At 38.1% G+C, this 19,403-nt stretch overlaps 1 protein-coding gene across 3 annotated transcripts; it reads right to left on the bottom strand.

Annotated features, from left to right (window-relative positions):
* Positions 1-944: 944 nt before the first annotated feature.
* On the bottom strand, positions 945-18,520 carry LIMK1 (LIM domain kinase 1). Of its 3 annotated transcripts, none has more exons than XM_067780297.1 (7): positions 18,401-18,520; positions 16,925-17,756; positions 15,495-15,587; positions 7,991-9,437; positions 7,772-7,926; positions 5,780-7,710; positions 945-5,674 (listed from the first exon to the last, which is right to left on the bottom strand). In XM_067780297.1, the coding sequence occupies exons 1-7, from the start codon at positions 18,420-18,422 to the stop codon at positions 5,391-5,393; spliced, it is 4,764 nt and encodes a 1,587-aa protein (XP_067636398.1). In that variant the 5' UTR covers positions 18,423-18,520; the 3' UTR covers positions 945-5,390. The 3 variants fall into 3 exon arrangements, with proteins under 3 accessions (XP_067636398.1, XP_067636399.1, XP_067636400.1); XM_067780298.1 differs by having other exon boundaries at positions 15,495-15,584; XM_067780299.1 differs by lacking the exon at positions 15,495-15,587.
* Between the last annotated feature and the right edge of the window lie 883 nt (positions 18,521-19,403).

The raw sequence follows: 19,403 nt of genomic DNA, 5'->3' as shown, positions 1-19,403 counted from the left end.
CCTAGCGATATTGCTTTCCTCTTCTGCGAGTTCAGGGTATTTATCTTTAAGAACGGGGTTCGCGGGCAATTCCTTCCTTTTTGTGGATATCACTGAGGACCTATTTGTGTTTCTTCTACAAACGGCTGTGTTCTAAGGTGCCGTATTTTCCTCATAATGTTTGCGGAGATGACCTCTTAAACCCATGGGAGGCGTCTTCAATCAGATGTCTGTTCGAATGCACAGGTTTCTGGGTATTCAACAGAAACCTACAACTGCAATTGAAAAGTCGACGACGAACAAGTCGCTCATCATACCTGTCGTGGTGTAGGGTAGAAGATGATATGGGTCTTGGAGTATTCGAGAGAAAACTTCTACGCTCCGGCCAAGAAAGTATTTCAGACGACAGCAGACAAAGGGGAAGACCTCCACTGAGTTGGGAGAGGAGCAAGTGGAGAAAGACTTGTCCTCCCTTGTTGTTCCCAATCGGGAATCGCGAAACAAGTATAGCTGTCGTGACTTGTTATGAAACGCCCAAAATCGCTTAGGCAGTTAGGCACCAATTAATGAAGATTATGATCTTGGCTGCCACTTGAAAGGGCGTACTCCTTGCCGATATCCCAATTGTATATATTTGGTTTCGCGTTTTTCGATCAGGAGATGCTTATCTTACTAGGTTGGTGGATCGTTTTTGCTAGAGGGTGGTACTGCAGTTTTATATATTTCGATCTACTTACATATCTTAGTTTTCAAATATTTCATCGGATCGCCATGCTAATATGCCGAGAAGTAGGAACTGATGAAGTTCGTCCACTAGTGAACGACAATAATTGAAAGTCAGTGTCTTTCCGACCACTAAAAACTATTGAAGCAGAAAATCAATTTTAACTCTTTTTCAACTGGTGCATAGAGAAAATAGCACAAAAATCGAAAGACTAAGTTTGTTTTTAAGAAAAAATCAAGAATTTAATAATGCAAAAAAATTAGTTTTTGCAAAAAATCAAAATGTCTTTTATTGAGTTTTTTTAGCCAATCAAACATATTCTCGTTTACATAAAATCTAATCGGTAATGAATTCGATTTAACGTAATGTTTTCTTTTGTTATCCTAAATTAGAATTATTAAATTAATAGTAAAAAAATTTTGCAAAAATGGCAAAGAAATGTTTTTAACTCGTTTATGTGTATATAATCAATACTTTCGATAAAAAAAAACTTATTTTAGTGGAATATTATTTATGGCATTTTCTTCTCTGAAAAGAATGTCACCCTGTTGGTTCTTTTTTGCTCTCTCGTAAGTATGTGTGTTCTTTTCACAAAATATTTCCCTTTGACTGAGAAAAGGGGTTCCTTTACCTTCAAATTTAGCCAATTTTCAAAGGGTTAGGTGACCTAGTTCAAAACATAGCATTTAAGAGTGCAACATAAGGGTAACATTTTTTCCAGAGAAGAAAACGCCATTAGTCGTATAACAAAGTACTTTTCAAACTCAAAATTTTGGGAATGCTTGTTTACTTTTTTGGAAAATTTGAAAGGTCCCTTTTACAATCTTAACGATATTCTTAGTAAAAAGTAAATTAATAAAAATGCTAACAAATTTGTTCCTTAATAAATGTTAAAAAACCTAAACTTAATTTTGTTTACATTAACTTAATTTTTTTTTCAACTATTTTAAATACTGTTAGTGCTTTTTAAAAGTTAGTTTTTATTAATTAATACTTTATTATATAGATCAGCAAATTTGTTAAAAAAAATAACTTTTATTAAAAAAAAGAAGGTAAAGTAAATGTCTTAAACTTGTTTTCAAAAAAATTTTAATTTATTTTTGAATAAAAAAAATTAAAAATAAAATTAAAAATGGGACGGGAATTAGAAAAAAAAAATATGCACTCTAAAATTAAACCACTTTGTATGCATAACCTATAAGTAAAAAGTAGCCTAAAAATAAAAAAAAAATCCTGTACTATGTAGAAAATATTTTTTTTAAATAGTTCAAATAAGCTTATAGACTAGAAAAAGTCGCACTTTATATGCATGGGCTTTAAGAACACAATAAAATATTTTTTGAATATCAGCGAAATTGAATATATAAAAAAAGTGCCAAAAAATTTGAGAAAAATTATTACAAAGTTCATAAAGATTTAAAAAAAAATCTCAAAAAATCTAAAAAGTTTCGTAAACGAAAATACATCTTTTTTTGTAATGTTTGAGAAATATTGAAATTTATAACTCTCCTGAGTAAATTTAAAAAAATTTAAAATATTGTTAAAAATATGAAAACAATTATTTCGATTTATTATTATTTTTTTTTTTTTAAATTGTTTGTATTTATTATTATAATTTTATTTTTTTTTTCAATATAACGTTATTTGATGTTTCGAAAGAAATTTACCGCTAATTGTCAATACTTATAAATAGTGAAGAAAAAAACAATTTAATCAAGTTTTTTTTTTGGATTCGGTGTCAAAAACTGGAAAACGTATTTCATTTTTGGCTAAGACGAATTCAGTATTAGGTGCTGTTACCCCATCAGGTGATTGCTTCTTCTTGATGATTTCCTCGCAACGCCTTGGCACAGCAAGCTGTCAGTTATCGAAATCAATGTTAATTTTCTTTTGACTCGACATTCTTCTGCACGGCGAATTGGTTGAATTCGCTTTGCTATCACCTTGTATATATATATTCGATTTGCCTTGTATAGATTCGCCTTGTTTTGATACAAATATATTTTTCTTTAAAATTTATTAGTATTGAGAATTTGTCAAGAACACTGAATCGGAGCAGGAAAACCTTTTTAATTTTGTTAATTCTCAAGGCGAATTCAGTACACTGTTTGTTTTTGCGTTTTTGCTGCCAAAATTTGGCAGACCAAGATGTCAGGTAATCAAAATCAATGATAATTTTCTTTTGGCTTGACATTCTGCTGCATGATCAATTGGATTGAATTCGCTTTACCATCACCTTGTATAGATTTGCCTTGCACAATTCTTAAAATCTTTGTGCTGAAACCTCGAGTTTTGGAGATTTTTGGTTTGAATAGTTCTTTAAAAATACTATTATTGGAAACTAGCGAAGTCGGACCATTCTTAAATTTCTTGCTATAAAAATTTTATAAAATCCAAACTGTTCCAAAATATATGAAAAAAGTATTTTTGAAATTATTGGATGAAAAGAGCTATTTTTCAAAGCTTGCAAAAGCGTATCATTTCAAAATTTGCGTAATCACGACATCCTTAAACTTCTTCACTGAAAATCCAAAAAAAATCTATAGTAAAAATTTTCAAGTATTTCAGAAACGATTAGTTACGATATCTTTTGGGAAAAGTTTTTTTGAAAACTTGAAAAATTTCTTTGGAAACACGAGCAAATTTTTCAAATTTATTTTCAAAAAATCGAGTTCGATAAAAATAAAATATAACTTCGCAAAATCGAATAATCCCAAAAATACTGTTATCGAAAATTTTGTCTTGATGTTCGAAACTCTATGGAAGGCTATGTTGAGTGCTGATTGGAAATAATAATTTTTGAAAAAATAACAACATTTGAAACAATTTTACAATTTTCGCGTATTTCGTATACACATTCGAAAATGGTATCAAAAAGTTGCTTGCAAATTCTACACATAACTTGCGTAATGCAGCTAAAAGTTATTTTGAATATTCGAAAGTATGTTTGAGCAAGAACTTTATTATGTTCTTTAGACTTACTAGTACTTTTGAAAATATAGTGTTGAGTTAACAAAGCTAACAAAGTTGAAATTGAAATAAAATCTAAACGAATTATATTTGAGTTTTGAAAAAAAAAAAACTAAATAAGTTAAAACTTTGTTTAAATATGCGAACAATAAATTAGTGTAAATTAAAGATATAATAAAATTGTTTTTAATTGTAAGACTTGTATTGAAATTAAATTATAAAAAAAATTTATTTGCACTAACAGAAAGGTTATGCTTGTTTTTTTTTGTTATTGAGTTTGTATTCAGTTTCCAAAATTGAGCAGACAATATATTGTTACTTTTCAGCACATGTATAATTCAAGTTTTTTATTAATATATGTTAGTCTTTTTTATTCAAAAATACTTATTTTCAAATATATATTATTTTTTAATTCCTTTTCTAATAGACTTTAGTGAGTGCGCTTCCAAATTGCATTCAGATTTGCTTTTTTGCGCTATATATATTTTTTATAAAACTAATTTTCTTTTCTTTTTTGTTTTCAATGGCACTACAGTGTAGGTGGTTGGCGGTATAATTAAGGAAAATTAATTTACTATAATTATTTTTTTATTCAGCTACATTAAAAAGCTCAAAGCGAATTGTGTTTTTAGTTGGAAGCAAAAGAATAAGAAGATAAACGCTAAAATGCAAAGCTCTTGTTTTTATACAATATTTTGGTATATTATTTATGTACATTCATGCATACATTTATCAAGTCGAATAGTAGTAATTTTTAGTATATATTTTTGTGAGGTAGTGAATATGCGTTAATAAGTTATTTTTTTAGTACTTTTCTTAGCGATTGCGTTAAAAATCTTGGAGAGCAACAAATACATAATCGAGTTTTTAGTATATTACGTTAATTATTTTCGTAATTTTTATATTCTTTTTAGTACATTATTTACTTAAATAACAAGCCTTTAATTTTGCTGCGTAAGCTTTGCATAATTTATAATATACATATTTATAGGCACTTTTTTCCCACTTGCAATTTAATATTATTTATATGTATGTATATTTTGTATTTTTTCTTAAACTTATGCTTAGTAATCCCTTTTTACTCATAATTGCAATTATTGAACTAACTTTTACCGCTTAAATACTATTTTTTGTTCTCGTATTGCTGTCTCGTATTATCGTTTATGTATGTGCTTCTGTTTTAACCTTAGCACACGTTCTCTGTCTTTATTTTTACACATTTGTATGTACATGCAACAATTTTACTTCCATTAATATACGCTTGTCTTTTAGCGCTTTAACTAAATTCTTAATAGTAGTCAATATTCAATACGTCCGTAGAAGCACTATTCGATTCATTCGGTTTTTTTTTTTAAATTTTCAGTATGCAATAATTTCGAACGTATAACAAGAATTGCTTTCTTAACTTTTCATTTTCTTCGCTCATTATGCATATTGTATTCGTATTCGTTTTAATCCTATATATCGCTCATTTGCTGCAACGTCGTCATAACTCAAAAAACACAATTTTCCAGGGGAAGATTTTTTTATACAACATAGATCATGATATTGGGTACGTTTATATGTTATTAACTCAAAAGTCATGTTTTTTGAGTTATGACGACGTTGCAGCAAATGAGCGATATGTATATAATTTCTTCATTGCTTTCGCTGAACTCTCGTTTTCCTCATGAGTCTGCTCTCTCAAAATGTATGTTCTTTCCTTTCGTATTTCAATTCAATAACGCGTCGATAACTGTTTACGCTTTCTTCTTTCTAGTTGTAGTGCTTGATCGACATTACTATTTGCCGTCGCTGTTAGTGAATTACTCGCCACTGTAGTTCTTATTTCACTGGATTTTTTAGCTTTTTGATCGGCAAATTTTGCATTTAGGCGATGCACTTTTTCTGGACTGAGTATGGCAAGCTTGTTTGTGCTTTTAATAGTGTGGGCATGCGCTGATTGAGGGATGGGATTGGCAGGACTCTGACGCAAGCGCTGCTGTTGTTGTGTTATTGGTGCTTAAATATATAAAAAAAAGCATATTTTTAGTACAAAATTTGAGAAAAGCTTTTTTTTATATATAAAAAAAAGAAATACATTTAAACTGTTTTAACGTAACGCACCTGTGGTTTGCACTTCTGGCCTGCTCGCCAGTCGACGCGTATCGCTGGCTTTAGTTGGCGATAGTGTACGCCGTTGTGCAGCTTGCGTCGAATCACGTGACGTTGCCGCTGCGCAGGCCGCTGTATCATTCCCTGGTTTCGTTGAGCTACGCAAACCAAAGAGACGCGTAGCAGTACTGCTGCTCGACGTCGGTATCTTCTCCCCCTTTTCTGACTCCCAACGCTGCCCATTTGTACTCTCTTTACCGCTGTTAAGACGGCGATTCTTCTTCGGCGTCGTTTCCACCGCAGTTGCTGTCGTTGTAGGCTGTCGCATGGTCGTAGTATCCACATCAGCCACTGACACCTCATTTAAATAGCTACGGAATGTGCTAACAGGACGTTTGGGGGATTTTGTGCGCCTACCGCTACCACCTGCATTACTCTTTTCCTTGCGCGTGAAAACCGGTGACGGTTTTGCTATGGGCGGCAATACGCTATGCAAACTCTCTAAAGACTCAGAATGCGGTGTATACAGCTCAACTTGCTTTGGTAGCTGCTTGCGCCCAAAAATTGGTGTTTGATTTATGCGATATGTGCTACTACTGACGCCACTAATGCCTTTTCCAGATAGGCACGCATGTTCACTGGACGGCGTGTTGACTGAGGAGGACGTTGCGCTGGCCGCTTCGAGACGTTGAAACATTTTCAATGCTTCAGGTGGCGTTTTGTATACACTTTCGCTGATGCTTGTAGGCTCTGTTGGACTTGTCACTTGCGAACGCGCAGCGCGCGACTTGAAAAATGTTTTCATTGAATTTTGCGAATTGGTAAAATTACGTCGATTCGCCGCGTCGATATTTTCAAATTTATTACGACATAAATTCAGTTTTGTGCGTATATCATTGAGCGCTGTTCTATAAGATTTCGCAGCTATCTTTTTTTGTATATGCTGCATGGTATTAATCGTAGCCGCGTCTACCTCCTCATTGACGACAGCGGTGGCAGCATATACGGCGTCGGCAGTTGGCGATTGCGATAAGTTCTCTACCGCGGGCGCTACATCCATTTCTGCATCTGAAACTTTGAGCGCATCTTTATTCGCTTCTTGTTTTCCCACTTCGTCCTTAACACTTTGAACTTCGTCTTCGGCGTGCTCTTCACGTAAAACCGCTGGTCGATGTGTTGTATATGCTGCAGGCGCTTCAATCTCCGTCGCCTTTAAATCTTCAATCGCATTCGCTTCATGATAATTTAAACTCGTGTCACAGCTAGAGTCAAAATCTGAGCAATAATTTAAGTCCCTAACATTATTCAAATGTAAGTCGCCATCGCGATTGATGTCCAATAGGAAGCCCTTCTCGCCATAAGGGCGGTTCTTTTTCGCAATCCCGTAGCCACCGTTTCCAATGGAGCTATTTATAGGCGCTCCAGTCTGTAATGTTTGCTTGACCGCTTCCAGCACGCGTTCTGTACACTTGTTGTCGGGCGTTGCACCGCGCTGTTGCGCCGCTTGCATAAGGCGTTGACGACGTCGCGCGCGCATGCTATCACGTATGCGCTCGCCGCTAGGTGAAAAATCTTTACCCAAGTGCGGCGATTTTGGCATGTCACTACGCAGTATGACCGCGTTCTCTTTGCCTTCCATTTTCAGCAAGTCATTGAAATCATCATCTCCCTTGAAGTTGTGCGCGCTAGTACTTGGTTGTGTTACGGCGACAGCAGGCATTTCGGGTTTTGGTGGCGTTTCCTTGCGCTGCGTGCATATTTCGTCTAGATCATCACGACTGCGATTGGATTTAGGTGTCAGCATGCCTTCCGGTGTGCTGCTAAGGCTAATCGTACCTTTAAAGTTTTCGATATCGTAAAGCAATTCGGCAGGTAGCGGTTGGTTGGCGGCAACTGAGGTCATAAGGGTTTCCAACCAAATGTCGAGTATTTCAAAGGACGGTCTAAGGAGAAAATTTGGTAATAACGATCTTTTAATTTTTTTACAAAATATGAAGGTCGTACCTTTTATCGGGATTGAGGTCACAGCAAAGAAAGGCGATTTTAAAAAAGGCTTCAGGGCACTGTTGGCAAAATTTGTCACGGAATACTTTCTGATTTAAACCGAAGTCGGAGGTGCGCGGCAAAAAGTCGGGATCGGCTTGAACGCGTCCAATTATCTGCAAACACAAATAAAAATTTAAATTCATATTCAAAGAGTTGCACACATGCGCGCCAACTCACCTCACAAAGTACGATTCCAAATGAGAACACGTCAACTTTTTCATCGTACTTCAGACCCTTCATCATCTCGGGCGCCATCCAGTAAGGATTGCCAACAACAGTGTAACGCTGCCTGCGCTGACGACTCTTGCTTCGTCCCAGTGTGCTATTCGGACTCAAACACGCGCCACCGGACCAACGTTCATTACTGCTATTGCTGCCTAGCGTGCCACTACATGACGAGCCAAAGGTGCCGCTAGACGCGTTGTAGAGGGGTGCTGTAATGATACGCGCCAATCCAAAGTCTGCTACGATAACCGATCTATCCTCGCGCACAAGACAATTCAATGAATTCAAATCGCGGTGTATAATATTCATGCGATGCAAATAGCTCATGCCACAAGCAATATCTTTAGCGAATGAAACGCGCTGTGGCCATACCAGCGGCAAGCCTGAGTCATGTATGAGTTCCTTAAGCGAACCGCCCGCTATATATTCGGTGACCAAATGTAGTTTTTTATCCTTATAGAGCACACCAATGAAACGCAAGACGTTTTTATGATGAAGTGAACGCAACACTGCGACCTCTTTGAGAAAATTCCGCTGTGCTTCCTCATCAACACGATAGAGCTCCTTAAGCACCATCACCTCCTTCGTCAAACGATGCGTCACCTTATAAACTTGACCGAAGAAACCTTTACCAAGCAATTCACCCAACACAAGATCAGATGAGCGAAAGATACGCTGCGGCTTGGGTTCGACTCGAAATGATTTGGTGCGCGACAAATCATAAATTTGCTCAGCGGGCGCATGTTGCTCATCCAACAACTTCGACATACTTGAACAGCGTTCCGTCTCTCGCAAACGCATGCCCAATTGTGTAGAATCGGTAACAGTCATTGAAGCGTTGCCAGTAGTGTTGGCGTTTATTGTTGCAGTAGTATTTATGGGTCCAATGGAATGTGTCGAACCTGTATGCGTTAATGGCATCTGGTTGCTACCAATCATATTCAAATTTTTGCATTTACGCAATTGGCGTGTCTTCGTGCCGCTTATGTAGCCCTCATCTTTGCGCTTATATATGCGCTCTTTATCCTGTTTTGTTAGGCGCGTGGGTGAGCTTCCGCCACTGCCGCAATCGCTGCTGTTGCTTTGAGGCGCGATAGTGCTAGTGCTTGTGCTACCGTTTAGTGAGTCTTTGACGATGCGTCGTCCGTAAACTTCGATGCTTGATGCGGATGTGGCGAGTGGTGGTAGATCACTGTAGGATGTGGGTCGTCGTAGTATATCTGCTTGACTGCAGCTGCGACACACTTGCACAGGATCGTGTTCGACTGTGAGTTGTAATATTTTTTCTGTGCTACGTATTAATTTATCAATGTGTTCGATGGATGAATCGTTTACTGGTGTACCATTCACCTCCAGTATACGATCGCCAATATGAAGGTTGGCCAAGTTGACATCGATTCTGGATAACCGCCGGGGTGGAAAGATGGTTAAATGAATGAAAAAAATTAAAATATTATTGTTATTGAATTAAGCTTCATACGGCATTTAGGTATGGTATTTGGATTTCGTTAGGAGGAATATAAAATAACCGTCTGGTACCGTAGGTCCGCTTGTTATGGGAACAAAGTGAATAGTTAAGTTACAATGGGCTGAATGGACTCAAATTTTTTAAATTATCATTCGATATCGGTTGGTAATGGTGGTAGCTTAATGCTGGAACAAGAAAGATGTACAAAATGTATAAACTACAACTTGACTTTATGAATCTGAGCTACGCACAAGGTTGTCAAAGAGCTCAGAAATTTATTAATTGTACTGGCATCTTCTAGAAATTATTTTACATTTGTGAATGGGGTATAATAATCATGTCATCAGATTTATGATCCTACTTTGAAAATTAATAAGATTAATGCGTAATTCGAAAATCTGTGTAAAACCGCGCTTTTTACAGATAAGATCAGAAGACGACTTTGTGAACTTATTTGGTCAGTAAAATGTAAAACCTTCTGTATTTTCATTCAAGTTATGGAGGAGCTCTGTTATTCATTAGATCCAATCCAGATAACAGTTGCAAGTATGTTACGTTATTGTTGTTGCTGTTGTAGCAATAAGGACACTCCGCTACGATTTTGGGCAGTGTTATCGATGTTGCTGGTCCTTTGTCGGATATAGATCCGGTACGTTCCGGTTGTTGTTGTTGTTGTAGCGATAAGGACACTCCCCGACGACCTTGGGAAGTGTTATCGAGTTGATGGTCCTTTGCCGGATGCAGATCCGGTACGTTCCGGTACCAAGCCCGACCATCTCGGGAACGATTTGTTATGACCACATGCCACCTTCTAGGCCATACCGCCCTCCCACCCCCTAGATCCATGAGGAGTTCGGGGTCGCTAGAGCCTCGGGTGTTAATGAAACAGGATTCGCCACGGATAGGTGAGGTTGACAATTGGGTTTGGAGAAGATATATATTGCGCTGGCAACCTGAAAAAGTTGCGCTACACAACCCCTTGAATCTGGTATTTTAGTCGCCTCTTACGACAGGTATACCTACCGCGGGTATATTCTAACCCCCTAACCCTCTGGGGTGGTACGTTCCGGTAACAAGCACCATTGATGCCTAGCCCGACCATCTCGGCAACAATTTAATATGACTACATTGAACCTTCTAGGCCATAACGTCCTCACACCCTAGCTCCATGAAAAACTCGGGGTTGCGAGAGCCTAGCTTGCTATATATGTGTTGATACATACATATATGTAACAGGATTCGCCTCACGTAGGTGATGTTGACAATGAACCCCCATCAACGCCTTGAATGCTACCTTATTTTAAAATTTCGCCTGCACGTTGTAAATATTGCTTTGAAGGCCTCTAATAGATAAATACAAAATTCCAGGCATAAGTGTATATGCTGGCATATCGTTTTTATGTTTTGTTGTTGTTGTTGTAGCAATGCTCGCCCCACCTAATAGCCGCGACCGATCACAAATTGTCATCAATATCCTCTAACGGGAGTCCAAGGAAACTTGCCGTTTCAACAGGGGTGGACCACCGCCGGGGTGGAAAGATGGTTAAATGAATGAAAAAAATTAAAATATTATTGTTATTGAATTAAGCTTCATACGGCATTTAGGTATGGTATTTGGATTTCGTTAGGAGGAATATAAAATAACCGTCTGGTACCGTAGGTCCGCTTGTTATGGGAACAAAGTGAATAGTTAAGTTACAATGGGCTGAATGGACTCAAATTTTTTAAATTATCATTCGATATCGGTTGGTAATGGTGGTAGCTTAATGCTGGAACAAGAAAGATGTACAAAATGTATAAACTACAACTTGACTTTATGAATCTGAGCTACGCACAAGGTTGTCAAAGAGCTCAGAAATTTATTAATTGTACTGGCATCTTCTAGAAATTATTTTACATTTGTGAATGGGGTATAATAATCATGTCATCAGATTTATGATCCTACTTTGAAAATTAATAAGATTAATGCGTAATTCGAAAATCTGTGTAAAACCGCGCTTTTTACAGATAAGATCAGAAGACGACTTTGTGAACTTATTTGGTCAGTAAAATGTAAAACCTTCTGTATTTTCATTCAAGTTATGGAGGAGCTCTGTTATTCATTAGATCCAATCCAGATAACAGTTGCAAGTATGTTACGTTATTGTTGTTGCTGTTGTAGCAATAAGGACACTCCGCTACGATTTTGGGCAGTGTTATCGATGTTGCTGGTCCTTTGTCGGATATAGATCCGGTACGTTCCGGTTGTTGTTGTTGTTGTAGCGATAAGGACACTCCCCGACGACCTTGGGAAGTGTTATCGAGTTGATGGTCCTTTGCCGGATGCAGATCCGGTACGTTCCGGTACCAAGCCCGACCATCTCGGGAACGATTTGTTATGACCACATGCCACCTTCTAGGCCATACCGCCCTCCCACCCCCTAGATCCATGAGGAGTTCGGGGTCGCTAGAGCTCGGGTGTTAATGAAACAGGATTCGCCACGGATAGGTGAGGTTGACAATTGGGTTTGGAGAAGATATATATTGCGCTGGCAACCTGAAAAAGTTGCGCTACACAACCCCTTGAATCTGGTATTTTAGTCGCCTCTTACGACAGGTATACCTACCGCGGGTATATTCTAACCCCCTAACCCACTGGGGTGGTACGTTCCGGTAACAAGCACCATTGATGCCTAGCCCGACCATCTCGGCAACAATTTAATATGACTACATTGAACCTTCTAGGCCATAACGTCCTCACACCCTAGCTCCATGAAAAACTCGGGGTTGCGAGAGCCTAGCTTGCTATATATGTGTTGATACATACATATATGTAACAGGATTCGCCTCACGTAGGTGATGTTGACAATGAACCCCCATCAACGCCTTGAATGCTACCTTATTTTAAAATTTCGCCTGCACGTTGTAAATATTGCTTTGAAGGCCTCTAATAGATAAATACAAAATTCCAGGCATAAGTGTATATGCTGGCATATCGTTTTTATGTTTTGTTGTTGTTGTTGTAGCAATGCTCGCCCCACCTAATAGCCGCGACCGATCACAAATTGTCATCAATATCCTCTAACGGGAGTCCAAGGAAACTTGCCGTTTCAACAGGGGTGGACCATAAGGAAATTGGTGTTAGAGGCGTTGGCTCCACATTACAATCAAAGAGATGGTTGGTGTCATGTGGAGACACATTGCAAGCGGGGCATATATTTTGTATGTCGGGGTTGATTCTGGATAGGTAAGAGTTTAACCTGTTACAGTATCCAGAACGAAGTTGAGCAAGAGTGACACGCGTTTCCCTGGGGAGTATGCGTTCCTCTTCCGCGAGTTTTGGATACTTTTCTTTAAGTACTGGATTCACCGGGTAATTGTAATTCCTGGCATAAAGGTCCGACGCCTGTTTATGGAGTTCACCAAGGACCTGCTTGTGTTTTTTCGCTTCATACGGCTGGGTTCTCAGGTGCCGTATTTCCTCAAAATGCTTACGGAGATGACTCTTTAAGCCCCTAGGCGGTGTTGGCTCATCAATCAGATGTCTGTTTGGATGCCCAGGTTTCTGGGTGTTCAACAGGAACTGTTTGGTTAGCATCTCATTTCTCTCCCTGATGGGGAGTATTCTCGCCTCATTATGTAGATGGTGTTCTGGGGACATAAGAAGACAGCCCGTGGCGATTCTGAGAGCAGTATTTTGGCAGGCCTGTAGCTTCTTTCAGTGGGTAATTTTTAGGCTTGGCGATCATATGGGTGACGCGTACACTCAAAAAAAAAAGTATCACTATTAATTTAATACACGATGTGCAAAAATGAAACTATAAACGGTATCATTTCCTGGTATCAATGCAACAACAAATATTATAAAAAGTATAATTAAAAGTATAAATTTTGTATCTTGACTATTGATTTGCCCATGGAAAATATTCGTTTCGCCCTTAAAATGTATCAAAATGATAACTGTATAAATTTCCTAGTTTCATTATGATAACATTTAATACTAGATTGATTATAAAACGCATTACATTTGTATGTAGTCTATTAACTTGACAAACACAAGTATCAAACTAATATTTCGAAAATCTCAATAACATAAGATCATTGATGACGGAAAAGAGTAAGCAAAAATTGCACATTGATGCCTAGATGGCATCGCCTTGATGATAACTTTTTTTTGAGTGTAGCACGTAAACGGCTGGCCAATTGCTTTGTATGTAGTAATGAGCGTTTCTTTGTCTTTTCCCCAAGTACTGCCATCAAGGGTTTTGAGGATTTTGTTACGGCTATGAATTCTCGGAACGGTTGCGGCTGCGTGCTCACCAAAATGTAGATCCTAATCAAACGTCACACCCAAGATTTTGGGGTGTAGGACAGTCGGTAGCGTAGTGCCATCGACGTGGATGTTCAAAATGGTCGACATTTGGGACGTCCATGTTGTAAACAAGGTCGCGGAAGATATAGTCGGTGATAATGCCAGGTTTCGCGAAGCGAAAAAACTGGGGAGATCAGGGAGGTAGCCGTTTATTTTATAGCATAGCGCATCGATCTTTGGGCCTGGGCCTGTGGCCATTATTGTGCAGTCATCGGCGTAGGAAACGATTGTGACTCCTTCCGGTGGTAAAGGTAGCTTAGATATGTAGAAATTAAACAAAAGTGGGGATAGGACACCACCCTGTGGCACTCCTTGTTTAATTCTCCTTGGTTTTGATGTTTCGTTTCTAAATTGCACCGATGCCTGCCGACCACCTAGATAATTTGCGGTCCACCTTTTAAGACATGGGGGAAGGGTAGACCCTTCCAGGTCTTGCAGTAACGAACCATGGTTGACCGTATCAAAAGCTTTTGATAGGTCTAGCGCTACGAGTACTGTTCTATGGTGGGGGTATTTATTTAAACCGCAATTTATCTGGGTGCTAATGGCATTTAGCGCGGTGGAAGTGCTATGGAGTTTTCTGAAGCCATGCTGATGAGGGGCTAGCTGCAAATTTGCTTCGAAATAAGGGAGCAAAATGGCTTCAAGCGTCTTTGCCACTGGCGATAGGAGAGATATCGGGCGATACGACTCACCTATGTTAGCTGGTTTCCCAGGCTTTAGTAGCGGGACCACCTTGGCCATTTTCCATTTCTCGGGTATGACAAAGTTGGAAAGAGACAGGTTGAAGACATGCGCTAAATATTTGAAGCCCTCTCCCTAGGCTTTTAAGCATCGGCATGGCTATGCCGTCTGGTCCCACTGCTTTGGATGGTTTAGCGCGACCAATGGCGTTCTCAACCTCTTTAGCGGTGATGGTGATTGTTGACGCGCTGAATTTGTGTTTATGTGCGTGTCTATTGGCTTCTCCAACACAATTGTCAACCTCAGCTTCGAGCGGCGAATCCCGTTTCACTAACAGATGAGGCTCTGGCGACACCAAGCTCCACATGGAACTTGGGGGTGGGAAGGGAGGTATGGCCTGAAGGTTTAATGTGGCCGTATAAATCGTTCCCGAGATGGTCGGGCTGGCACCTTAATGGTGTTGTGTTACCGGAGCGTACCGGATCTGTATCCGACAAAGGACCATCACATCGATAACACTCCCTAAAGCCTTCTGGGAGTGACATTATCGCTACAACAACAGCATTTTCTCTTTTTTCACATCAATCCATGTTGTTACATTCCTGTTTGGTGTGTGACCATGACTAATGACTAATTGGCTTCATAAATAAGTCATACTTGATCTACTTGTTGAAGTGATAAGAATTTCACCGCAAGCTTGGTTCAAGGGTATACGAACTACGAGTGTAATTTTGAAATCAAACAGCCAAAGTTAAATAAATTTTGAATAAAAGTAAATTGGAACGCATTTTGAAAAGAAACAAAGGAGCAATAATCCCATAATCAATTGTAAAGCGCAATACGGTTGATGCGCTTTCAACCCAAACGAAATTCAAATATCCAAGAATATGTACCTTGAAAAAAATAAGAAATTTAGGCATTAAGTTCTTATCAAATTGGTAAGCAAAATTTACCTATAATCGCTACCACAACACTGATCGATAATGGATGTTATAAACGAGAACACATATTTCCCAACGCGACCATAAATTCTACAAATCAATCTGCTTTTTGTTGTTTTATTGCGTTTTTGTTTCAAAATGCGATTTATGTTTTTCGGTTACAGTTTTTTCAATTAAGCGTTTTTGGAATAGTTAATTTGTGAGAGGATAATGAAGTGCGGCAGCAAAACGTTAATATTGGATATTTATTTAAGCGACAGTGAGTGGGCGTGAGAGCATTGTGTGTAAAAAGAGGGAGAAAAAAATTTATAGTAATGAATTAGTAAATTACAATATAGATGGTTAAGGTATTTATCAAATATTTAACTCTTACCTAAAACATAATCGTCTAAATATAACAAATTATTTACATTATAATTATTTTAAGTAGCCTGCTCCTGACTGCTTACTACACGTTTTGCTTTAAAAATTCGACTACCCAGCTGACCAGCATTGCAACACTGCTGCCCACAATTGAAACCGGTTAAGTGAGCAACAGCCGCTTGCATGGAAAAGCTTGACCACCAACAACGCTTATCAACGCACAACACACACAGCCACACATTGCAGCAGTAGCATTTTATGTGATGACTAATGCATTTCTTATTTTATTTAAGTTGCGGCAAGAATTTCAAAATAAAATTCTTAAGCTGCTGCTGATTTGGCGTCCCTAACCGATTGAGCGGCGGTAAGCTGATAAATCGGTCAGACAACAAAACGTCTAATACATACATATACATCGACACTGGATGATAAGCGGCGCGCGGCGCATAGACGAGCGCAACAGGCGCTGATAAGCGTGCAGGTATGCAAGTTATTTTCAATGTAAATAAGTAAATAAATAAGCAACATATTTGTCACTTTCCTTAAATGAGTTAATGGAATTACGCGCGTGTATTCTACATATACATATAACTCTAGAGTACATTTTTTAATAGTTAAGTGTATCAATAGCAGTTGGGAGAATTTGATATCAAGCTTTACTCATGACCGCTGTTAGTTGAAGAAGCAAAGGAAAGGTATTTGGAAAGGCATTAACTGTTGTAGTAATTGCTTTGTCAATATTTGAATATATAAGAGAAAAGTGCAGCCAAGCAAACGGTTCGAAACTAAGCTGTTGTAACACCAAAAATCACTCTCCAAAGTTGGGAGGAAATTTTGTTCAAGTGACGGACATTGGCCGATTATGGATTGCATCATTCCGATGCTGATTAGATTATATTTACAGAGAGCGTGTATCTTATACTTTTTTATAGGTTGCTTTAAAATAGTTTAGTTATGATATACAATAGTTAAACTTAGCAGTACTAGTTTTCATAGTTAGTGCCTTTGGTTAAATATTAGTTTTACTGAAGGTAGTAAGCAGCGATGCATTAGTACCTCTTAACAAATACCATACTCACTCAGATATGCGCACAGCTGGACAAACATCAAGAGGACCATCTAAACGTTTTGCATGTGCAGGTGAGTTGGCACGAAATTCACCAGAGTTGAAAGCGGCGGCCCCACCACTTCCACTGCCACTACCACCACTCAAATAATGACGCTGTGCGCTTACATTATCAACTGATAGGCGTAGTCCCGGAGTTGCATCTTTTGGAATTTCAACTAAACGTATGGAATGTATAGATTTTGTTTTGCCGCCAATTGAACCAGTGCTTTCATTGCATCCACCAACACCATCCGTTAAACCAGTACTACAAGTGCTTAACTCAGCTGCTATTATTTTTGCCTCTTGTTGTTTATAACAGCTGCCACAATAGAGTTTGGAACGTTCCACCAATGCATACGCTTCACCTTCGCCAATGAATACAGCACATGCGCTACAACAAAAACATTCTGGATGAAATTTATGATCACCAGCTACCATTACCGGACCAGTAATAATTGCGCTGCATTGTTGACAACATTCACCGAAACGTTGGTAGTAATCATCACGACAGAAAAGTAGGCCGTCTTTTTCGAAATACCAATTATGTAAGTGTGTATCACATACAGAGCAACGAAAGCAATCGTTATGCCATTCTTGACCCAATGCAATGACAAATTCTTCACGACTCAAATGTAATGTATTCAAACAACCGGCACATGATGTATTAAGAGTAGGTGCGGAAAGAGTGCCGGTTCTTGGTGGCGGTGAATTTTGCTCTTTTACATGCTTTTGGTGGATGGTTTTTGAACTGACGGCGCTAGTTGTGAGTGAAGACTCAGTTGCCCTAGGAATGTTTGTGGTATCTGGAAAAGAGCCCAAGTTAAAAAGACTGAATAGTAAAGTTAGGTATTGAAAAAGGAAACATCTTCAATGGGACGCATGCCAAAAGCAGTAACAAAGCTTTTGTGCTATTACAATTGTCTTTATTAACCCTGACCCTGAAAAATTTATGTGGCGCCAGCCAGTGCGTTAGCTTCTGCTACAAAAACAGCAAGCGGCTGGTACAAAAACATAGTATTCACACCGCTAAAACAATAATGGCATTACTAAGCACACGATTAAGCCTCTATCGCATATGAATCACCTTGAGTCCAGTTTAATTAATTTATGCCCACACACACACAAACAAAAGTTAAATTGAACACACGCTAGGAGGTCCGCAGACGCCCCAAGTGTGTAATTAAATATAATAAAACACATTATAAAGCAATAAATAATTAACCTAAGGCACGTTTAATCACATTTTCAATAAAACTGTAATACTTTTTAACTATGTTTTTTGCAAAAACAGATTCCCCAGTACACAATTCTTGGTGGTACACCCACGCATCTAGTTTTCTTTCATTTTTAGAGTTGATTTCGCCTTCTTGGACACCAAAAACTAACTTTATTTAGAAGCCAATAGTTTCTTAACTTTTTGAACAGTAGAATTATACAAACTTCTTACCAAAAACTAAATTTTTAGCCATTTTCTGCTGTGAAGCTACATTATTCTCGCTTATATGTTTTGTAGCTCTTTTCGTCGCAAAGAATGGACGAAAAACAAAATTTCTAAAGTTGCTAAGGATGCTAAATGAGCGATAAATGGTTAGGAATCGGTAGTCTGAAGAAAATTGACGAGGTAGACTGGAATGATTGATGTGGTAGATCGAGGTTGACGTATAGTGGCAAGTTTGAAATGGAGGATGGCAATATTTAGTAGAGTGGCTGTCAAACTTTAGATAATAGGGGGACTCATGATAGCATATAAACTTATAAGGTGTAAAATTATATCCATTTACACACACGGTTATATGAACGCACCTAGTAATACTCTTGATAAACTTGATTGTTTTTCAGCTGTATTATTTCCAAAAAAAATTTTTTGATTGTTATACAAATTAAAAAATACCAAGATTAAGTGAAAAATCAAAACTAAAACGCCTTTACTTGCTGATGTTGGAGATTTTTGATGAAAATGCCGTCTGTAATGTTTGCAAGGTTGCATTCCTTTGAGTTTACCGCGTTTACACAATGAAATGTGCGCGTAAATTTATACAAATTGTGTAAATGATTTTTCATACAAAATTTGACAGCTCGTGCGTAAACTAGATAAATTTATATGTTTACACACTTTATAAGGCATTTATACGGTTACATGAGTCCCCCTAATGTGCAACGTTTTCAGAAGATTTCCTATTGCGGTTTTTTCTTCGTAAGATAATCGACGCGTTTACATATTCTCCATTCCATGGCTCAACTACATGGTTGGCTCATCTCATGAACTGATTTTATTTTTTTCATTTCACTGGCGTCGGGGTTGCCAACAGGAGATGGCAAACTCAAAATGCAACCAACACATTGCCAATTTTTTTACACCACACAAAAATTGCAAAGTTTTATGTTTTCATGCCATTTGCTTAACTCCAACACGCAGATTTTGACAATCTGAACACAGCTATTTTGTTGCT

The sequence above is a fragment of the Eurosta solidaginis genome, chromosome 4 (genome assembly GCF_040869045.1).
Source record: "Eurosta solidaginis isolate ZX-2024a chromosome 4, ASM4086904v1, whole genome shotgun sequence".
Classification (NCBI taxonomy): domain Eukaryota; kingdom Metazoa; phylum Arthropoda; class Insecta; order Diptera; family Tephritidae; genus Eurosta; species Eurosta solidaginis.
Note: the sequence above shows the minus strand (reverse complement) of the source record. Positions and strands in the feature narration are given on the sequence as shown.